General features: G+C 41.4%; 2 protein-coding genes across 2 annotated transcripts; both read right to left on the minus strand.

Annotated features, from left to right (window-relative positions):
• Positions 1-685: 685 nt before the first annotated feature.
• Positions 686-2,211, minus strand: LOC131225814 (transcription factor UPBEAT1). The gene has a single exon (XM_058221405.1). It carries the CDS (start codon positions 1,165-1,167, stop codon positions 817-819), a length of 351 nt encoding a protein of 116 aa, XP_058077388.1. The 5' UTR covers positions 1,168-2,211; the 3' UTR covers positions 686-816.
• A 7,696-nt stretch (positions 2,212-9,907) lies between these two features.
• Positions 9,908-21,215, minus strand: LOC131225137 (uncharacterized). Its single transcript, XM_058220582.1, has 4 exons — positions 21,008-21,215; positions 10,943-11,131; positions 10,736-10,849; positions 9,908-10,657 (listed from the first exon to the last, which is right to left on the minus strand). Exons 2-4 carry the CDS (start codon positions 11,009-11,011, stop codon positions 10,235-10,237), a joined length of 606 nt encoding a protein of 201 aa, XP_058076565.1. The 5' UTR covers positions 11,012-11,131; positions 21,008-21,215; the 3' UTR covers positions 9,908-10,234.
• Between the last annotated feature and the right edge of the window lie 1,481 nt (positions 21,216-22,696).

Here is a 22,696-nt window from a genome sequence, read left to right on the forward strand (position 1 = left end):
ATACTCAAATTAAAACTTACTATTTATAGTAAAACGAAAATAAATTGGACTTTTGACTATCAATTTGAGGGAATCTCGCAAATCCGGCATAGGGAACCCGAAATAGCAGATTGGTTGGCTAAAGTAGCTTCTCCTACCCCAAAATCATATATGGTATATTGAAAAACTCATCCCAGTTTGCGAGATATGACTATTTTAAGGTTCTAGATCACTTCTGTTGTCGACTGGACCTTTTCTGATCCATCTTAGCCATGCAACTGTTCGCGACCCGCTCTACATCAAATGTTTTAGCTAACAATGGAATATTTGGCCCGAGCATTATATAAAACATGCTAAGCTGGTTGTCCTAGTAGATATTCATGAAGCTAAACCTCCAACTAAAACATAAGATTAATAGTATGCTAATCTGCATTCTCGTAATAGTTTTAAGATGATGAGTTGAGTTTTTTTTTTTCCTTCAAGTTTTTAAACTATGACTCCAATTAATGATATGGAAATGTCACTAGACACGATCAAATCTATTAAATCAAAATCAAAATACATTATGAATGAAAACATTGACGCAATCCAATTTGAGTGCCGACAACTACTCTTCAATGTGCACAATGCACACGAGAAGAAAGATTCACAAAAACTCCATAAACCCATTGAACTCGAAAGAACATACAAGAACTTAAATAAAAATCCGTTCCAAGAAGGAAATGAATTTGAAAAATAAAAGAAAAACCCACATCACCAACGGTAGTTAGTGGCAAACAAGTATATAGGACTCCCAAACTGCATTTGGAGAAATGGATATTACAAGGACTGTTATTCTTATTCATTTGAATCTGATAATACGTTGACCATAACCTGCATGGCTTTCACTTGCATTTCTAAGCAGACTATGTAATCAGCTGCCTCTTTGAAAAGCCCATCCAAGGCCATAGACTCCCCATTCGGTACAAGCTTCTGTAGGGATTTGACCCTTCTTTCCACACCATTGGTGGGCCTTCTAGAACCTTCTAGAAGTGACCTTTTTCTCCTCATGAAGATCCTGGGCCTCTTATTTAGCTTTCTTCTCATGGCTTGGAGTATCAAAACCTTGGTCCAAATGGACCCAATTGATGATCCACACGTGCCCTTTAAATCAAGGGCTGGGATGAGAGATGGTTGAGAAGTTCCCATGATTAGAGGATTCTAGACAAGACCCACTTCCTTTTAGAGCTTGAAAATCTCTGACTCCCTTTGGCTGGATAAGAACAGATGACTCAATGCCCCATATGATCCAAGGGCTGAGAGGGGGTATTTATATGGCTTTGAAATGGAGGATTGGACACCATCAAGTGCACATGATATCATTTAAGGTGGCAAAAGTGGGCCCCACATCCCACTTCCTCCAATAGGAAGGACCCAAGTCTCCTATCCCACACATGTTTGCTTTGGGCATGTTCTTCCTGGCTCAGTGCACATGCACCCACATGATTCCTTAACACCAACCTACTACGCTTCTCTTTCTTACGCTTCTATTCCTTTTTCTCCCATACAAACACCCTGGATTATTCCCTTCCCCTTTCCAAATTCAATGTATATTCTATGTGACTTTTGGGACCCTTAATTCCCTCGTGGGGTATTTGATACTCTGCCTGGGGATGACGCTTCATACTCAGGCACTCTGGGTTGTACAAGGGACATCCATTAGCTCAAATTGTACAGACTCAATTGTGGAACGCATGGTCGATGTCTGTACATCCCAGAATCAGATTGTTTGAGCAATCCTAACCTCTGATTTGTGGGACACTTTAAAATAGAACCGTTTGATATATTGCATTATCGACCGTCCAGTAATGTCAACCAATCATCTAGTTACATATTTGAAGAGGCGTACCTTTTGTTCTTGATAAATCTAAACTGGGACACGTGAGTTGGACGGTTGATTTTGAATTATTTGTAAGCCATGTATGCAATTTCAGCTAATTCCCAAGTGTCTGCATATCATCCATCACACTCTGCCAGAGTATGAAGTTATTCTCTTACCTAGTTCCAGCTCAATCCATACCCGATAGGGGTTACGAGGGAGCACACACCCTACGTTTTGGGGCACTCTGGTGTTATGTTGGTTAGTGGTTAGCCCTAGAGGTTATTTGTTACGCTGCCGGAGTAAGATGATCCAACTCATGCATACAGATACAGTACACGTGGCATACATGTACCTCAATCTGTACCACCGAGATCTTGGATGCGGCCATGGATGCAGCCCATTCCAAAATTGCAGCCTAGCAGGTGATCCTAACTGGGGAAACCGGTGGCTATCTATTGGACGCTTAAAGTTAAAAGCAGTCATCTGTCCAAGTGATCGCCTAATCAATCTGATTTTTTGAGCCTATGTCCCATCTAAGGTGGAGCTGGCAATTTGGACGGCTCGGATTGGGCTACACCTACGCCACATGTACAATAACAGAAAACACGTGGATGGCCAGTGTATCAATGTTGTTCTCGTGGATAGGCCCATGTTTCCCGCGTAGGGGACCCAAGGGACGTTTCACATAGATACTTGTCGATGTCTGTAACAAACTAACAATGGCATATGAGAGATCTGGATCTTGATGTTGGGATAATGAAGAGATTATTACCTTTGGATTCATGAACCTCTGGATGACACCATTTCTGGGAAGGTGTCTCAAAATCATGTAATCCAAACCCCCACGTGTGTGGCCCAAAGTGGGTCAACAAAACCCCATCCGAGGCCTAGCTTACTGAAGACATCTCTTGTTGTATGGATGATGAAGGGTTTGTGGGATCATGGGGACTTCGTTTAAAACCATGTGATCACATGCTAACTGGCACTTCACTTTTTTAGTGTGATTAAGGGCTGGCTCTGGCCTGAAGCCCTCTATGTGGGTCCCCCCAAAAAGGCTTGAATGGTACAGTCCACCCATCACCCTTGTGCTCAATGTTATTGGGGCTGAATCAAGTAGGGTGGGCCAGTGGGCCCCAAATCATCTATCCATGGACCACAATCAGACCCAGCAGCTATAAGTGTGACCATTGTGCCCATTGAGCCGTTCACATTGCTCGAATGAATAAACGCCGGATTCTAAGTCCTGCTCAATGCCATCACAAAAATTTAGAATTTTTCCTGTTGGTTGTTGGATACTTTTGGTGTCCTATTCGATGTAATCGAAGGAAGTTCAATGACATCGAAGTTCTCCTCGATGCTATTGTAAAAATTTGGATTTTTCATGTTTAGTCGTTGGAACATTTTGGTATTAGTTTGATTCCATTGAAGATTGTTCAATGACATTGAAGGCTAATCAATGCTATCGAAGTCTCATCAAAGGTGTCATCGAACGATCGCGTAAAAGTTATGTAGAATTACGTATCTGCGGGATCTGTTTCCGATTCCGATTTTGATTCTCCTAGAGGTTATAAATAGGAGTGTAATCTAGATTAGGGGGTATTTGAATGACTCTCTAATTCGTTCCTAGAGTTTTAAGGGCTTGTAAGGAGAGATGCGAGGCTACTTCAAATCACATATTCTCTGTATCTTTTATAATTTCTGCTTTCATAATATTTTCTGTGCTTGGTGTCGTGATTTTTTTTTCCGAAAGAGTTTTTCTACGTTAAATTTAGAGTGTTTGTGATTAGACTTGGTTGTTGCATGAATCACCTCTGTTTGCCTCCGCAATCCCCCGACAAGATGCTCATGTTCTAAATGGATTTGCAGGACTTTTAAACATAAATCAAGCAGCATTAATGTCACGTGCCATGTCTCGTATCCCTTTTCCGGTAAGTAAGCTGGAACGCAGCCTTGGCCTCAACGGTTGTGATGTACGTGTCCCAAACCACTATGGAACAGGGCCGCACCCTACACCGTCCGTTTTAGTGACACGTCTAGGCCAAATATTTCACATTTTGGCCCTCAACAGACTAAAGTTTTATAATTCGATTCTTTTCTTGTTTCATGAATATTATAAGTGGGTTAGTATACTTATATTTTTGGTGAGCGTTTTAATAATTTCTGGTGGCATCAAAAGATATAAATTGTATTGTTTTCTTTTGTAATTTTATAAGACATTATCTATAACTTTCTAAGCAACGTGGGCCACAAACATTAATAATTCCCCTCAATGGCTGATATTTTCGCGTGGAACGGTGAACATGTGTGTTATGAGGTTGGCATGTGAGTGGTGACCACATGGCACATGGGGTGGTGGCAATGTGGCAAGACAGCTTGGAGTGGGCTGACCCCACAAGATGGGTTTGCAGTTGTAAATTGCAATAGCCCTGGTAGAAGCTTGGAGATGAAGATAGACAGCTAAGTTGGTGGACCAGCTGTAGCAACGATCAGGGACCAACTTCATGGAGTGTCAGGATTAAAAGAAGTCAAGCTGGAGAGGCTGATATAAGGAATGAGGTCTTTTAGTTAGGCATATCGGCTCTGGCATGACTTCTTTTGATCCTGATGCTCCATGAAGTCATCTACTACCTGTATCATATCACAGCTCCAATGGCCATATCTCTCAATCATTCAGAGTGTTTAACGGAGGCTCTGTGGGAGCGAATTCGGTCAGGTTGGGGTAACACCGTGTTTCGCTAATTCATGACATGATGCTATTTCATTGGCCCGCCTAATATGATTGAGTGCATACTCGATCTAACAATCTTTTGAAAGTTGGTGTGCCACTCTCCGACCAGTGTCTAACGCGCTAATAAAATAGTCTCACATTACAGTATGATGAAATTCACTTCCAGCCTTTGCCTGGTTAAGTCCATATCCAAATTAAGGAACTGAGACACCCTGATCCATAGCTCAAGCGGCAGGCTGAGTGAAAGATACCTCGATTCAACACTGAGGTCTTGGTATCGATCCCTAGTAGGGGTGGCTAACAGTGAAGTGTGAACTGACAGTGGGGTGTACCAAGCTAACAAAAAAAAAATAAAAAAAATTAAGGAACTGAGGTGACAAAACTCGTACATATCATTTCACAATATGTGATCCATGACCGAGGCTATGCAATGCGTCCCCGTCCCTTAAGTTGTATGAGTGGGATGGAGATTTTCTGACTTGGACGGTTCATCTGGTGGGCCCTGCTATGGATATATCATAAAAAAAAATCTTCAAGATTAAAAGACCACAGCCATTCAATCTGTGGGCTGTTTTTGATTGAATGTGGATTGTTTGTTGTTTTTCATTTCTTATCTATAAATTTGAAGACCACCCCTCGAAACTAACGTTTGTCCCATCGAGGAGATTTTTTCGGGTGTAGTCCCACCTCTCTGGGGCCCATAAGATCATCCATCTGGATCACCTGAATCATGGGACCCTCTACGCAATCAAAGGACTGAGGATCCGAAGGCAGAAAATTCCTCTCAATTGCCAGTAACTGTCTAACTGGGCCCAGCTTGAGTTGGTTTGGGCCTAGATTTTGAACCCAGATTGGGCCTATTCAATTGGTAGGAGCTATGAGTGGCAATTAGTAAGGTCGCTCGCCCAACCAGGTTTGGACCAGGCTCTGACCTATTAGGTTGGCCGGTCAGCCGGGCTTGGGCTGGCATTTCAGGCCAGGCTTCAGCTTAAGTCATTTTAGCCTAACCCGACCCGGGCCAAGTTCATATGTACATCTGTACAATCCTACAGATATATGTTCCCATCTTGCATGTAGAGCGTTGGTTTCATTCTTCGAAATATCTACCTCTCTATGCGTGTGCGGCCCACTTCATCAATGAATCGATTACGAATATTTTAGTCGGAATCAGCGTTTTAGCTGGGTAGCTTACGAACACTTTAGGAAACAAAATTTTAACTCATTTAATCTGTAGGAGATCTGGGCCCCAAGGATACGAGCAGCTTGCTACCTGAGGAGCAAACCGTGGGTCCCACTAGGATTTGACAAATAAGAACCCTTCCTCGGTGGGCCAAGGCAACATATCTGCATAAAACACCGGTCATCTTGTCCCATTGGCTTCCCTCTTAAATGAGATCCCCTGCATCCATGAGTGCCTGAGCTCCGAATTCCAATCATGATACTATCAAAACGTAACTGCAACTTTGAAACCAGGCCTCCCATGGGCTATCTCATGTGGAGCCTATCAAATCCCCTTTACTCCTCACTAGGTAACCTCTTTTGATTTATCTCTTCCTACGTGATTTTTATTGCGGAGTTATTTGATACTCTGGCTGAGTATGACACTTGATACACAAGCATTCAGACACTATACACGAGGCATACATTAACTCACATTAAACCGACTAAACTCTGGAACTTATTGTCACTAGGTCACAGCCCCCTAAAAATTCTAACCTCTTATTGGACTGTTTGTTGAAATAAGACCATTTTCATTTTTTAACCATCCGATAAAGGCCCACCAAATGGAATAGTTAGCTAATCAAATAAGCCTAATTTTTTCGATTGACGCGAGTTGCCTGTGCTCTGCCTCAGGAGGAGCTATGTCGGGCCCACCATCTTGACCTTGTGACAGTCACTCTAGTAGTCAGTTTTAATAGCTCATGTTAGGATATTAAGGCAGGGAGGGAATGATGCGATGAGGTTGATCGCCGTCTTCCTCAATCGATAAACATCTTGAATCCGAAAGGCACCTTTGAATCCACAAGAGAAAATTCTTAAATCTATGATAAATATAAAAGTTTTTAAGAAATTTTATTGATAGATTGATAAATTGGTACTGAAAATAACGATTTTAACATCTTTAAATATTCCTAAACAAACCCTAAAACTTAATAAAAAGAATAATAATCAAATAAGGAAACAAATTCTGAAAAACATGTAAATTTTCACCTTCTGTCGACCTGCCGTTGACCGGGCGAGTCGATTGGTCAAACATGCTAAAAAAGTCCATAGACTAATACCAAAAATTCTATGAATTTCGACCTGTCGACTTGTCGAAACTTGCAGAAATTGTCTAGTAACCAATCTGAAATTTTTAGAGGAATTTTGACATGTTGACTCAATTGGTCGATCAATCGAACTATATTGAATTTTATCAATTTTTCTTAGGGCTTCATGCGGTCATGTGTTAGGAATGTGCTTGATCCATGTCGTAATCAGACCCCTCCACTTGAAAAAAAACTCATCCTCGAGTTTGGTTCACGATATGTGTTCAACTTTCTCGAGTTTGGTTCACAATATGTGTTCAACTTTCTCAAATTCTTCAATGAACTTGGTTCACAATACGTATTCAACTTCGGGTGTTGACATTTATTAACCTCTTCCTTGTACTATGCAGTAGGCTTCTCTAATTTCACCTAGATATAAGCATGAATAGTTGCTACTCGAATTGTTATATTTTTCGCCGCAACATTCATTTCAGGTAGTTTAGGCAATGAAAAAAAGTCAAGCACATGTTTAGGAACTTGGGCATACATAATCTCAAATTGGGCCTGGTCGGTAGATTGATTATTTATTTTCTGAGAAAGACAAATCTCCTATATAGGGGACAATTCGTCGGAAAGTTTGGTGAGTACAATCATCTTGAACTTCTGCAACACTGGCTTTACATTTTCTAGAATGTTCATAGATTTCACATCTGCTTTCTTTTCTCTCGTCTCCTTAGATTGTTTGATGAAATCTCATTCATTTATGAGAAGTTATTCGTCCACTTTAGAAGTATTGGGTTGGTCATCTGTTTCCATAGGGGCTACACGTACGCCACTGTTGAATCCAGCTGCCTGTCGCGAATTCATCTTGATCAGGTCGCATCTCGTTGACAAACAATGAGATTTCTCTGCATAACCCCTTCACCGATTAGCTATCTTTGCATCTCGCCGACAAACAATATAATTTCTCTATATAACCTATCGTCGGTTGCCTATTCTGCCAACAATTTTGATTTTGTTGGAATAATACATGATCATAATCGCTAGTGAGGAATCGCGCGCGTAATAATAGTTTTATCCGCGGCCACATGCGTATTGACGTATTCATCTATCTCATCCGCACGAGCTGAAGTTGTTCCCACCAAACTGAAGCACCTCCCTTCAACTTGTAGGCTATAAGTTTAACTTTCTTCTCTTCAACGATATCCATATAGTCGAAGACATTCAACTTCAAACAATCAATCAAAGAAGTCCTCAATGCGAATTTGGCCGTTGAAGCTAGGAAGATCGATTTTCATTTTGAAATCTCGATCTGCCCGATCTACCCAATCACCACCTTGTCCAGGATGTTAGAGGATTATGTCATTGATCTCTTCATCGCTGGATCCCACATCCTCAGGTGTGATTATGCAATTCATTGTCGGCATTGTCCTACGATCAGCACGATTGTGAATTCCAGCACCTGCCAAAGGCGGATCATCGCCATGAACACGGAGTTGTTATAACGCCTCCATCATGCGATTGATGGTAGTCTGTAGCCCTTGCATGACCTACTGATTCTCCCGTTGTGGTGCTTCCAAAGTTACCGTTATTAAAGGATAATTCCCTAAAGCACTATTAATGAGATTGTGCCTGTCCCATCGTTAGAGACCACCGAGGAAAAACCTCGTTCTAATACTAAATTGACATAGGGAAGGACGTGATGAGGTCGATTACCGTCTTCCTTGATTGATAAATGCCTTGAGTCTACAGGGCACTCTTGAATCCACAAGAGAAAATTTTCAAATCTACGAGAGATATAAAAGTTTCTAAAATTTTTTATTGATAGATAAATTTGCTGATACTAAAAGGAAAAATGAGTTTAGCATCATTATATAACCTTAAACAAACCCTAAAACGTAATAAAAAAGAATCATAATTAAATAAGAAAATAAATTTTGAAAAATGCATAAATTTTCAGTGTCTGTCGAGGCTAAAAAAATGTCTAGAGACAAACAAAAATTCTGTAAATTTCGACTTGTTGACCAAATCTGTCGACTGGTCGAAATTGACAGAAATTGTCTATCAACCAATTTGAAATTTCTAGCGAAATTTCAACATGTCGACTAGATAGGTTAATTTGTCAAATTATGCTGAATTTCGTCAATTTTTCTTTAGCTTTCTCACTGGCCATGTGTGTTAATTAGGAATATGTTTGATCTGCTTCCTACGTCAGATATAACTAAAAATAAAGCAAATCCAAAAACTAAAGCGAGCCCCATCACACACGAAATAGCAAGGACTGAATACCCACCCATTGAAATTTGGTGGGACTTCAAAAGTTTTGGATCACTCTAATATTTGTCGGTTTTTTGGTGTCAGTGGGAAAAACATACCTGTTCAGTCACGATGGGCCCTGAGAAGTTTTCTAACGTGGCCCATTTGAGTTTTGAACCCACATTATTTTTTTGGGGATCATGTACATAAGCTGAAGAAAGTTAAGAGTGATTTTCAAGGACATCAAGTTGGCCCCATACAGCTTACGCTTAAAGGCTGTCGGAATACGGATTGCATGCAGACCCTGGTGGCCCGACACCGTGGGGCCTACTCTAATTTATTTGTTTTATCCACAATGCCTATCTGTTTTTCCCGTTATTTTAGGGCATGAGCCAAAAATGAGCTGATCCAAAGCTTAAGTGGACCATACTATGGGAGACACTGTGGATTGAATAGTTACCGTCCAAAACTTCTTCGGAGCCAAAGACATTTTGGCCAAGCTCATATGTGTGTTTTCCCTTCATCCTGCCCTGGACCCCTTATGAACAGGTTGGATGGCAAACATCATAGTCGGTTCCAGGAAGTTTTCAAGAGTGTATGTCATTATCCCCACTATTTCCCATCGTGTTGTCCACTTGAGCTTTTGATCTTCTTCGTGTCTAGGATCATGCCCTTAAATGAGCTGGCAAAACGGATGGACGGCATGGATGAAAAAACATACATCAAAGTGGATCCCACAGAGTCGGGTCACCAGGGATGTCTGTGGTGACTGCCACTGACTAGTTCTCCAGGCGATCCGCGTCCCCTGTAGAGGGCTGTTTATATATCCAAACAGGGACCCACAATTATGACAGTTTTATTTGAATTACATGTACTTAACCTATGCAATTTCTGAAGTAAAAGTCCCTGTGTATCACCCATCACACACTGCAAGAGTATCAAAGTTTCCATCATTTTTTATCGGGAATTCTACCCAACTCACCGCATTCTCGCTGGTTTCAACCTTCCGAAACTAGATCGGTCCAATTTCAGTATCTTGAATTTCGAGCTTAAAAAAAAAACGGAGAGCTAATGTGTATCGATCATCTGTTTTCTGACCGCTGCGTCATCTCATTTCAGCCTCAGTCTCACGTGCAACGCACGTGTCGTCCCTTGAAACCGTCATGTAGGAGGCGGCATGCCAGGAAATCCCGTCCCAGTTCGGGCATCTCGATCCATGACGACTGACACCGAAACGATCCATATGAAAACACAGAGTAATCCGATCCATACCTTCGCTTGGAGAAGCCCGTAAAACCTGTCCTGCTCTTCTGGCAGCCAACCCAACGGCTCGATTGCGCTCTTGATCAGGCAATCCAGAAGCTTCTTCGATCGGAGATCAACATTGGGAGAGTTCAGGACCTGGAAACGAGCGGCGAGCAGTAAATCGACGGCCACCTGAACGTCCACATTCTCCGTCTTGAAAACCTCTGATCCGCCAGATACTTGATTCCCGTCAGTAATCGACGGTGTAGGGAAGGATTCTAACGCATCGGTCGGGTCAGAAGCGTCCGACAGAGATGAAAACGAGGGTTTCGGCCCGCTCTGCAGACGGGACATACGAACGTGAGAGATTGCATGTATTTCAACACAGATTTCGGAGAGTTGGGATCTGAAACATACTTTGGAGAGATCAGTTTCCTGATTTCCTTCTGTGATTGCTGAGATGGACGAAGTATCGATCGGATCGGCTTCGGATGCAGCTAAGAAATCTGTATTTAGGGATTTTGCGATGATCTGCGAAAGGGAAAGGGAAAGGGAAATGAGAGAGAGAGAGAGAGAGAGAGAGAGAGAGAGAGAGAGAGAGAGAGAGAGAGTTTTCAAACGCACCTTGTGGGATTTCTCCTTCGATCGACGGATGGCAGATTTCTGAGGGGTTTGGACAGTAGAAGACCTCATCTTTTGGGCGCGAAAGTTTGAGAGGGTGAGAAAATGAATAGAGGAATTTATACAGGGGAGTTTTATTTTATGCTCCGGTCGCAGACGACGCTTGATACGCAGGCACTCAGAAACTGTACACTGAGCATACATTAACTCAAATCAAACCATCTAAATCGTAGAAATCAGTAACGGTAGGTCACAGTTGAGCTTGAACCATCCTGACCTCAGATTCTTGGACACTTATTTCTTGAAACAGGGCCTTTGGATATTTTTCATTCTTAACCGTCCAACAAATGTCCACCAATATAATAGTTGAATAATAGAATAGGCTTAATTTTTGGTTGATGATACACCTGAAATTTCATAAATGGTTTGGACGGTTTAATTTTAATTACTTATATTCCATGTATTATAAGTGCTTGCATGGGTCCTTATAAGATAAATGCACACTGCCAATTAATGGAAATAATCCTACAAATTTATTGATTGAATCAGAGTGATATATATACAGAACTTAAGGGTCCTATATTAGGAAGGAATACAAAATCAAATATACAGCTGTTACAAAAAGATAATTACAATAAAAAACCATATGAATTTAAATCCCCTTTGGCAGTAACAGAAGGCAGAAATCTCGGCATTGACTGGGCTGATTCGTGATGCTAAGATCTGGATTTTATCTTCTGTTGTGTAGCATTATTATTCTCCTTAATACGCCCCCGCAAGATTTGGCTGCCATCGGCAAGACCAATCTTGATCCTTAGATATTCTGTGCGCTGCCTGGAAAGTGGTTTTGTCAAGAGATCTGCAAGCTGGTCCTCAGTGTGAACATGACAGGCTTTAAGTGTGCCTTTTTGAACCAAATCACGCACAAAGTGTAAGTCTATCTGAATGTGTTTCATCCTTGAATGTTGTACTGGATTGTAACTCAAGTGTGTGGCACCAAGATTATCACAAAGAAGCATAGGCGTTTCCTTGAGTGGAAAACCAATGTCATGGAAGAGAGCTAACAGCCACATGGTTTCGGAAGCGGCATTTGCAAGGGCACGATATTCTGCTTCCGTTGAGGAACGTGCAACAACTTTTTATTTTTTAGAACTCTATGAAATTGGATTGGATCCAAGAAAAGTGATATATGCTGAAGTTGAAGTTCGATCATCTTTGTTGCCTGCCCAGTCAGCATCACTATAAGTGGTTAAGCATGGAGCAGTTGCTGGTTTTAGTTGAATCCCATGAAATATTGTCTGCTTCAAATATCTGAGGAGCCTCTTGGTAGCTGTCCAATGAGTGATAGTCGGTTTATGCATAAACTGGGAGAGTTTATTAACTGCATAAGAGATATCCGGACGAGTTAAAGACAAGTATTGAAGGCTGCCTATTACTCTTCGAAATTCAGTGCTGTCCACAGCTACAGTACCATCTAGAAGATGGAGGGGAGTGCTGGTTGAGAGAGGGGTGGATACATCCTTTGCTCCAAACATGTTTGTGGTTTGTAGTAAATCCCGAATGTACTTGTGTTGTGATAGAAACAAGCCTGCACGAGTTGTAATGCATTCGACCCCTAGGAAAAAATGAAGGTTACCCATATCCTTCAATGAAAACTTAGCACCCAATTTGTCAATAATGGACCCCACAAATTTTTTGTCACTGCCCGTAATTACAAGATCATCAACATAGACAAGAAAGTAACAAGTAACAGAGTCATGTCTATAGATGAATAAAGAAGAATCGGCTCTAGAATTCTGAAATCCAAGCTCAACAAGAGCCCTTTTTAAGGCTGAGTACCATGCACGGGGAGCTTGTTTAAGCCCATAGATTGCTTTTTTTAATCTACAAACATAATCAGCTTTTGAAGGATCTTTGAACCCCGGAGGTTGCACCATGTAAACTGTTTCTGTCAATGACCCATGTAAAAAGGCATTGTTGACGTCCATTTGTCGCAGCATCCAGCCATTCATAATAGCAATGGATAGAACAACTCGAATAGTTGCCGGCTTAACAACCGGACTGAATGTTTCTTTATAGTCAAGGCCAGGACGTTGATTGTACCCCTTAGCAACAAGTCTGGCTTTGAATCGCTCCACTGAGCCATCAGCTTTTCTTTTGACCCTAAAAACCCATTTACATCCGACTGGGTTGCAATGCGCAGGAGCAGGAACTAAATCCCAGGTTCCATGTCGCATAAGAGCTGTTAACTCACTGGACATAGCCTCACGCCATTGTGGGTGAGCGACAGCTTGACTAACACATGTTGGTTCAATGGATGATGGAAGGGGATGTTTAGTAATAGCATGAATCTGCTTGGGTTTAAAGATATTGTTCATTGACCGTGTGGTCATGGAATGAGGCCAAGATGGGCGTTTTTCAGATATTATAGTCGGCATTGAAACGGAGGTCGAGGGTATGGAAGATGCAATTAACGGAGATGTATGCGAAGGAATGGAATTTAAATTGGAATCAATAGATTGAGTCATTGGATTTAAATCTCCAAAACCTAGAGCATCAGATGTGCGTGTGGGATCTAGAACAGGAATGGAAGAGATATTACTTGGAGGTGATGCTCCAACAGCGTCAACCGGTTCCGACGTCACTGGCGGCTGGATTTCAAGAGATGAGGTGCATGGATTCGGTTGAACAGAAGTGGCATTTCTGGAACATGGGGAAACCGAGTTCGATGGGGGAAGATAGACTATTGGAGATTCAATGGATGGATTAGCATCAGTCAATGGGCCGGGAGTTTTGAATGGGCCTAGATGTTCATCAAACAGGACATGCCGTGACGTGTAGAGCCTGTTTGTAAGAGGATCCATGCACTTGTAAGCATTTTGTGTTTGAGAATATCCAAGAAAAATGCAAGGTACGGACTTGGGCTGCATTTTGTGAGTATTATATGGCCTTGTGAGAGGATAACAAAGACACCCAAACTTTCTTAATTTAAGATAGTTTGGCCTTTGACCAAACAACACTTTAAATGGTGATTTATTTTCCAAAAGAGGAGTGGGATGACGATTTATGAGATATGTGACGGTTTGAAACGCATGAGGCCAATATGTGAGAGGAAGAGAGGCATCTTGTAGTAAGGTGAGTCCGGTTTCCACAATATGTCTATGACGACGTTCAGAGACTCCATTTTGTTGAGGAGTATATGGAGCGGTGGTATAATGACTTATTCCATGAATGGACAAGTATTTTTTTAGACTTAAAAACTCACCACCATTATCCGAGTAGAAACTTCGTATTTTTGATTGAAACCGAGTTTCAACTAAAATTTTGAATTGTGGAAAAATAGACAAGACACCCGACTTTGATGAAATGGGATAAAACCACATATATTTGGTGAAGTGGTCAACAAAAATGAGATAGTACCGGGAACCATCAAGATCGGTAGCATGAGCCGGACCCCAAACATCCGTATAAATGATTTCAAGAGGAGTAAAACTTTTGAGACTAGTTAAGCCAAATGGTTGTTGATGTGCTTTATTGATATTGCAAGAAGTACATGAAGATGGGAAATTTTTGGTGGAAAGCGGAAGAGAAAATAAATTAACAATTCTTTGAACAATTTTCATGGATGGATGACCAAGACATTTGTGCCATCCATCTATTGAAGTTCGTTCATGCACATTAGCAACCGTGGTGGAATTTGATGTCGCCAGTGAAGTTGGAAACATGTAGACGCCATTTTCACATGCTCCTCTTAGTAGTATCGCCCCCGTTTTCTGTTCCTTCACAAGAAAATAAAATGGGTGAAATTCAACAAGGACATTATTTTGTTTTGTGAAGTGATGCACAGAAATTAAATTCTTGTGAATATTAGGAACACAAAGTGTATCACGAAGGTAGAACGTTTTTTGAGGCGAATTTAGGGTTAATGAACCAACATGTGAGACAGACAAACCTGTACCATCACCAAGTATTACTTCATCTGTGCCATCGTATTCAAAATGAATGGACAGATTTCCAAGATCACCAGTGATATTGTGTGAAGTGGCAGAATCAAGAAGCCACTTGGAGTTCTGAGGATTTGAAGTCGCAGCACAGTTTGCACTAAAGTCGGTGGGCTGCAGCTGGGGACATCCTTTTGCCGTGTGACCCAATTGATCACAGTATTGACATTTGGGCTGAAATCGTTTTTGGGCTGAGTTGTTTCGGCCCGAGGTCTGGTTGCTCGATTTATGCTCCTTGGACTAATTGTTGCCCGATCGGTTTGAATTAGCGTTTCGAAAACCATTGTTCTTGGAAAAATACCTCTGTTGCTGGCCTCCATTTCCTGGTTTATTCGCCGTGAAATTAGTAGCTGCAATAAGCTGCTGTTGAGTGGCCTCCATGCGACGAAGATAATTGTCATGACCGACAAGGAGATCATGAAGTTCCTCAAACATCAGGGATTTCTCCCTAGCCCGAATAGGAGCGGCAATCTCTCTGAAATCGGGTCCAAGTCCATTGAGGACATAGAGAGTGAGATCATCATCAGAGATGGGATGATCAATGAGTGCTATTTCATCAGCTAATGCTTTGATAGCATGGAGATAGTCTGGGACAGAGCGAGTGCCTCGTTGAATTAAGGTGAGCTCTTCCTTCAATTGCATGGCCCTGGTCCGTGAGCGACTAGCATACATGGTGCTTAATTTTTTCCAGGCTGCCTGAGATGTTTTGGCGGTTGCGATGAGTGGAGTGATAGTGGGGGAGGTGGATGCAAGAATAGCACTCAAGATAAGCTTGTCTTGCCTAACCCAATGGTGTTTTTGGGAGGCAGCAGTGGGTGTATCGTCAGGGGGAGGGCACTGTAAATCCCCAGTAACGTAGGCCATTAGGTCATACCCAATTAACAGTGCTTCAAATTGAGCACGCCATTGAGGAAAAGTGGAGGGAGTAAGCTTCTCATTAATCTGGGCAGTAATGTTGAACACAACCAAGGGATTTTCAGTGGTGGAGGAAGGAGCGTCTGTTGCGGAAGACATGGTTTGAATTTCGGATCTTGATCTCGTTAGAGGTAGGTGCTCGATACCATATAAGATAATTGTGGAATTGTTCTTCTTGAGGTGAAATTGGTTTAAGGAAGGAAGGAATTTAACTGGTTCTGGTTGGGTTGACTTTGGAATTGGAAAAGATTGGTTTTTTCGTGAATAAAAACAAAAATATATACCCTTGTTTTAAGGCCTGTTTTTTACCAAACCAATAAAATATTTTGTCAATTAAGTTGGTTATTTATTTCTATGGCTAAACATAGAAACAATTTTAATAGGCTGAGAAAAAATAAAAATAAAAAAACATTAACCCTTGAAAGTGGTAGTTTTTTTTCTACCCATTGCGACATCTTTGAAGTTTAACGCGAGTTACTTTTACAAAAAATTCTATTGTAAGCATAAAGTTCTGAAACAGAACGTTGTTAGGTTCTGAAATTTTTTTTAAATGTGCAAAAATATTTTCCGAGTAGTTGTTTTACCAATTCTAACGCTGCAGTTAACGGTTTAACTAAATAGCTTAATTCCCCAGGGCGTGGGGCTTCAATTGTTAACATTAAACTATCCGAAAAAGTCCCTAAAATCCATTAAGCCCAATTTCCCATAAAAAAAAAAAAGATAACAAACCTTTTAGCGGGTTTACCTTTTTTTAAAATTTAGTTACCGGTCAATTACCAAAAGTTCTTCCTAAGAAATCTAACGATTTTAGCGTTCCCTAAGTTACCCTTTTTTCCAAAACCTTCGGTAGGGAAACCGTCACTAGCCTGGGCTATGTAGGAGGGTTAATGGTTAATTTCGGAGCAGGTTTTGTAAGGGGGAATAGAGAGATTAATGAATTGTTAACAAACGGAGAGATTGGCAACGTCGGTTAGGTGTGTTGAGGGAACTGGGGATGTAGGTAGGCGGTTTAGGCTAAGCCTTAGCTATTTTTACAAAAAAGGTGGTTTTGCTGAAACCAATTTATTATTGCTTCAAATTAAGTTTTTCAAAGGGTTGTTAAGCAGAGTAGCGTTCATCTTTTGGGGATTCAGATTTTTAAAACCTCAATTTTTTAACTTAAAATTTATGAAAAACCTTAAGGAAACTTGAGAAAAACGACAGGCCCAACAATTAGAAATTTTACAAGTTTTTTAAAGGAATTTTGGAAGAAAAAATAATTTAATTTGGCATTCCTATTTCCATTTTCACATGCTCCTCTTAGTAGTATCGCCCCCGTTTTCTGTTCCTTCACAAGAAAATAAAATGGGTGAAATTCAACAAGGACGTTATTTTGTTTTGTGAAGTGATGCACAGAAATTAAATTCTTGTGAATATTAGGAACACAAAGTGTATCACGAAGGTAGAACGTTTTTTGAGGCGAATTTAGGGTTAATGAACCAACATGTGAGACAGACAAACCTGTACCATCACCAAGTATTACTTCATCTGTGCCATCGTATTCAAAATGAATGGACAGATTTCCAAGATCACCAGTGATATTGTGTGAAGTGGCAGAATCAAGAAGCCACTTGGAGTTCTGAGGATTTGAAGTCGCAGCACAGTTTGCACTAAAGTCGGTGGGCTGCAGCTGGGGACATCCTTTTGCCGTGTGACCCAATTGATCACAGTATTGACATTTGGGCTGAAATCGTTTTTGGGCTGAGTTGTTTCGGCCCGAGGTCTGGTTGCTCGATTTATGCTCCTTGGACTAATTGTTGCCCGATCGGTTTGAATTAGCGTTTCGAAAACCATTGTTCTTGGAAAAATACCTCTGTTGCTGGCCTCCATTTCCTGGTTTATTCGCCGTGAAATTAGTAGCTGCAATAAGCTGCTGTTGAGTGGCCTCCATGCGACGAAGATAATTGTCATGACCGACAAGGAGATCATGAAGTTCCTCAAACATCAGGGATTTCTCCCTAGCCCGAATAGGAGCGGCAATCTCTCTGAAATCGGGTCCAAGTCCATTGAGGACATAGAGAGTGAGATCATCATCAGAGATGGGATGATCAATGAGTGCTATTTCATCAGCTAATGCTTTGATAGCATGGAGATAGTCTGGGACAGAGCGAGTGCCTCGTTGAATTAAGGTGAGCTCTTCCTTCAATTGCATGGCCCTGGTCCGTGAGCGACTAGCATACATGGTGCTTAATTTTTTCCAGGCTGCCTGAGATGTTTTGGCGGTTGCGATGAGTGGAGTGATAGTGGGGGAGGTGGATGCAAGAATAGCACTCAAGATAAGCTTGTCTTGCCTAACCCAATGGTGTTTTTGGGAGGCAGCAGTGGGTGTATCGTCAGGGGGAGGGCACTGTAAATCCCCAGTAACGTAGGCCATTAGGTCATACCCAATTAACAGTGCTTCAAATTGAGCACGCCATTGAGGAAAAGTGGAGGGAGTAAGCTTCTCATTAATCTGGGCAGTAATGTTGAACACAACCAAGGGATTTTCAGTGGTGGAGGAAGGAGCGTCTGTTGCGGAAGACATGGTTTGAATTTCGGATCTTGATCTCGTTAGAGGTAGGTGCTCTGATACCATGTAAGATAAATGCACACTGCCAATTAATGGAAATAATCCTACTATCATATTGATTGAATCAGAGTGATATATATACAGAACTTAAGAGTCCTATATTAGGAAGGAATACAAAATCAAATATACAGCTGTTACAAAAAGATAATTACAATAAAAAACCGTATGAATTTAAATCCCCTTTGGCAGTAACAGAAGGCAGACATCTCAGCATTGACTGGGCTGATTCGTAATGCTAAGATCTGGATTTTATCTTCTGTTGTGTAGCATTATTATTCTCCTTAATAGTCCTTACTCTTGCTCGGGTGGTAGACTCTCATGAGTTTCAACTCCCGGTCAGGGTTGAGTACCATAGGTGGTGAAATTCCACTAGCGTGAGCGTGCGGGGGTGTGTGTGTGTGTAAATAACGCAGATTGCGTCCCACCCCGGCCCGTCCAGCTGAGAATGGGCGGCAGCTTTGAGTGGCCACCGCGGTGATGTGTGGGTCTTATCGCACCATCCACCTATTTTTTTCGTATCATTTTAGGTTATAAGATAAAAATGAGTCATATAAAAGTTTCAACTGGACCACACCACAGGAAGCACCGGTGATAATGATCCTCACCCTTGAAACTTTCGTAGGGCCAACCGTGTTGTTTCTTTGTCATCCAACCTATTCATAAAGTTACATGGACATGGATGAAGAGAAAATAAAGATATCAGTTCCATCCAAAACTTCTATAGCCCCCAGGAAGTTTTCAATGGTAAGAGTTTAATTCTCACTGTGAAGTCCACTGGAGCCTTGCATCTGCCTCATTTTTAGGTTTACACCCTAAAATAATATGAAAAAATTGGATGGAGTGTAGATAAGACCCATACACCCATACATCACTGTGGACACTCAAAGCTGGGGGTGTACATCGAGTCGAGCTGGCTTCAGCTCGACTCGGCTCGGCCACTGGCTGACCTCAACTCGACTCGGCTCAGCCACTGGCTAACCTCAACTTGAACTTGGCTCAGCTCGGTCCTCGAGCCTGATTGGCCAGCTCGGCTCAATTCGGTCAGCAGGTCAAGCCAGCTTGAGCCGAGTTCGAGCCAAGATCGAGCCGAGTTCATCATTGAGGCATTTCCACAAACATTTGGATTGCAACTTCAAAATCCTACTGTTTTACAAACAGAGGCAATGGTTTTATAGGTATTTAATTAAACACCTCTTAAGCAATATAAAAACCAAGAAAAACAAAGAGAAAATGAGCATTTGTTTCATGTACATACCTTCCTTGCTACCAGCTACATTTTGTTGAGTCATTTTATCAAACAGTTGGTGAGCAACATTAATGGCAAAGTAACCGAGTCACTGAACTGGTTTGATCCGAGCTAGATTCAATCCGCATTGAGTCGAGTTGGGGTTGCTCAAACTTGGATCGAACTCATTTTTGAGCTAAAAAAATCAGCTCGACTCGGCTCGAACTTAGCTTCGAACTGAGTCAAATCGAGCTTTTTCGAGTCGAGTCGAGTCGAGTGAGCTAACCGAGCTAGCTCGGTTTGTGTACACCCCTACTCAAAGCTGATGCATGTTCCCAGCCGGAGACATGCGGGGTAGGACGCAATCGGCGTACTCTACTAGAATATAAAAAGCGAATGCTAATACATCCGCTCCATAAAAGTTGCATGAAATTTCCTTTTTATTTTTATTTTTTAGTATCCATGCCAAACGTGAATCGCGATCCCGACGTTTATTCATGTGGACAGCACATGGATAGGCCATATATCAAACTTGAAAGAATTTAATGGTCTTATTCGTCCTGTAGTTGACCTGAAAAAGGAACGGTAGGAGATGTGGTCCAAGGTGGGACGCGGATTGTGTCCTACCTCGCCCATCTCCGGCTGGGAACGGGTAAGAGCTTTGAGTGGCCACCGTGATGTATGGGTTTTATCCACACCATTTATCCATTTTTATGTATCATTTCATCAGATAGGACCAAAATTTAAGGAATATCCAAGGCTCAAGTGGACCACACCACAGGAATCAGTGGTGATAATGATTCTCAATGTTAAAACTTTTTCAGGGCCCACCATAATGTTTATTTGCCATCCAACCTATTCATAAAGTTACATAGATTGGATGAAGAGAAAACACAAATATTAGTGCGATCCAAAACTTTTGTGGCCCTCAAGAAGTTTTTAATGGTGAGAGTTTAATCCCAATCATTTAGTCCCATTACAAGAAAACTGCCTTTACCAGCGGTTTTAACTGCCGGCAAAGGCCAAACTGCTGGTAAAGGATTTACCGGCGGTCATTAACCGCCGGTAACAGTTTCGTCGGTAAAGGCTTTTCTGGCGGTTAGGGATCTTAACCTGCGGTTGTACTGGACGCCCCTAAATCTAAGCTTTTCAGAAATTGGTCAAAGGCTACGGATTTAGAACTTAAGCTCCAAAAATTCGTAGCCATAGAGCAAATCTTTCTTATTAACAAAAAAAAAAAAAAAAAAAAAACCAAGAAGAAGAAAAGGAGACGTGGTCCTCACTCATTTCTGATATATTGAAATGAGAGATCTACAAACCTCTTCTGCAGCAGATCTTGGGAATAAGGATGAGCTTAGAGGAAGAGGTGCCAATTCAGGTGCATGAGCACAAGGGATCTGGAAATCCTTCACCACTAATGGCTTATGACTGCTTCCACTCCTGCTAACAAATCTATTCCCTGCAGGCCAAAAATTTATAGCATTATAATAGTGGGACCTAAAATAGTATTTGGCATGGCCTACTGACTTTCACTGATGATCAGACAGATCAATTTCAAGTATCTTTAAATCCTTCACTCCTTTAATTTGTATAACCATGACCTGGAAATAACTGCTTCAGGTATGCAATGAGGCAGATGCTTCAAGATTGTTGTCCTGCATGAAGTGTCCTCCTAACACTGGTCTTCAGGCCCCATATCAGCCATAACACATTCTGTTGGGCATAGCTTTTGCTTGCTTCATTCTTCTGGCCGCTGTCAGGTGACCTGTCTAGTGTGTGGCCAGCAAGGAGACACTGCTCTTACCAGTTATGATCATTTTCCACAGGCCTATTACGCAATGACTGCTATGACTCTTGACTCCTCGACTGAGTCTAATTGGTATCCGAACATCGGAGCCACACATCATATGGTACACACTACAAGAAAACAGATCTTCAAAAAAACATTCCATATATTTTACAAGACTAACCATTTTACTGGTGAATTTATGAGCTGGTATAGCATATCTACCTACTTTCTGATCAGAGCTGGTATAGCATATCTACCGGCTACAAAATTAACCACAGTTCAAGATCCAAAAACAACATATCAGCAAATAAACTTATAGAGATCAAGATAGGATCTCAAACATCTTTTATTAAAAGAAAGGCATAATAAAATCTGATAAATCAATTTTAGGGGCATTAATCTCAATAAGAACTAAGTAAAGAAATGGTAGGACATGTCTCAAACCTAAGAAAAGGCATCCTCCATAAAGTCCAGTTTCAAAGTGAAGAAAAAAGACTTTAATAGCCACATATCCTCTCTTTTATATGAGATTTGCAGTTTTATTCCACAAAGCAACAATGTAACTGAACATTGATATCAAATACCTGCAAGGAAAAAGGAAGAGTCATAAATCTTTTACATAAAACAGTGAAGTCCAATTTCCATCATACAGAATATGAAGACAAATCAAGACTTGCAGATAGACACATTCAAAAATAGAACCAAAGGGATCAAACAGTAGAGGATTACCTTGATGAGCTCATCAGTAGAAGCATGATTCAGGTGTCAATAAGGAAGAGCAATGGAACGGTTGAAACATGCCGTATTCATGATCTTCTACGTGACCTCTCAATATCAGAAGGCAAGGAGGAGAGATTTCTGGATGTGCATGGGAACATAGCGCCTACATCACGGACCAAGGCACGCCGACTTGCAATTACTTATGGTGGCATTGGTAAGTCTCTCTCTCTCTTAACCGCTCCACTTTACACCTTCGCTCTTTGTTGTACTTCAGTAGAATCCGAGAAATGCTGGAGAAACTGCAGTTGCAAATCCTAATTGTAGGTTTCAAATTGCTTAGGGTGATGGATCTCCAAAATGTAGAACTCCCTAGTCTCCCAGATGAAATTGGGCATATAATCCACTTGAGGTACCCACGTCTCAATGTACTTCAACAAAAAAAATTGATGGACTGGAGATTACCTTGTCAAGCTGGTCGAATTCAGTTTTCCCATTGAAT

Source organism: Magnolia sinica, chromosome 14 (genome assembly GCF_029962835.1).
Source record: "Magnolia sinica isolate HGM2019 chromosome 14, MsV1, whole genome shotgun sequence".
NCBI lineage: Eukaryota > Viridiplantae > Streptophyta > Magnoliopsida > Magnoliales > Magnoliaceae > Magnolia > Magnolia sinica.

Coding starts and splice junctions, on each gene's coding strand:
- LOC131225814 (XM_058221405.1), bottom strand. CDS start 1,167: ATGGGAACTTCTCAACCATCTCTCATCCCAGCCCTTGATTTAAAGGGC.
- LOC131225137 (XM_058220582.1), bottom strand. CDS start 11,011: ATGAGGTCTTCTACTGTCCAAACCCCTCAGAAATCTGCCATCCGTCGA. Junction 10,850..10,942: donor CGAAGGAGAAATCCCACAAG/GTGCGTTTGAAA, acceptor TCCCTTTCGCAG/ATCATCGCAAAATCCCTAAA. Junction 10,658..10,735: donor AGGAAACTGATCTCTCCAAA/GTATGTTTCAGA, acceptor TCCCGTCTGCAG/AGCGGGCCGAAACCCTCGTT.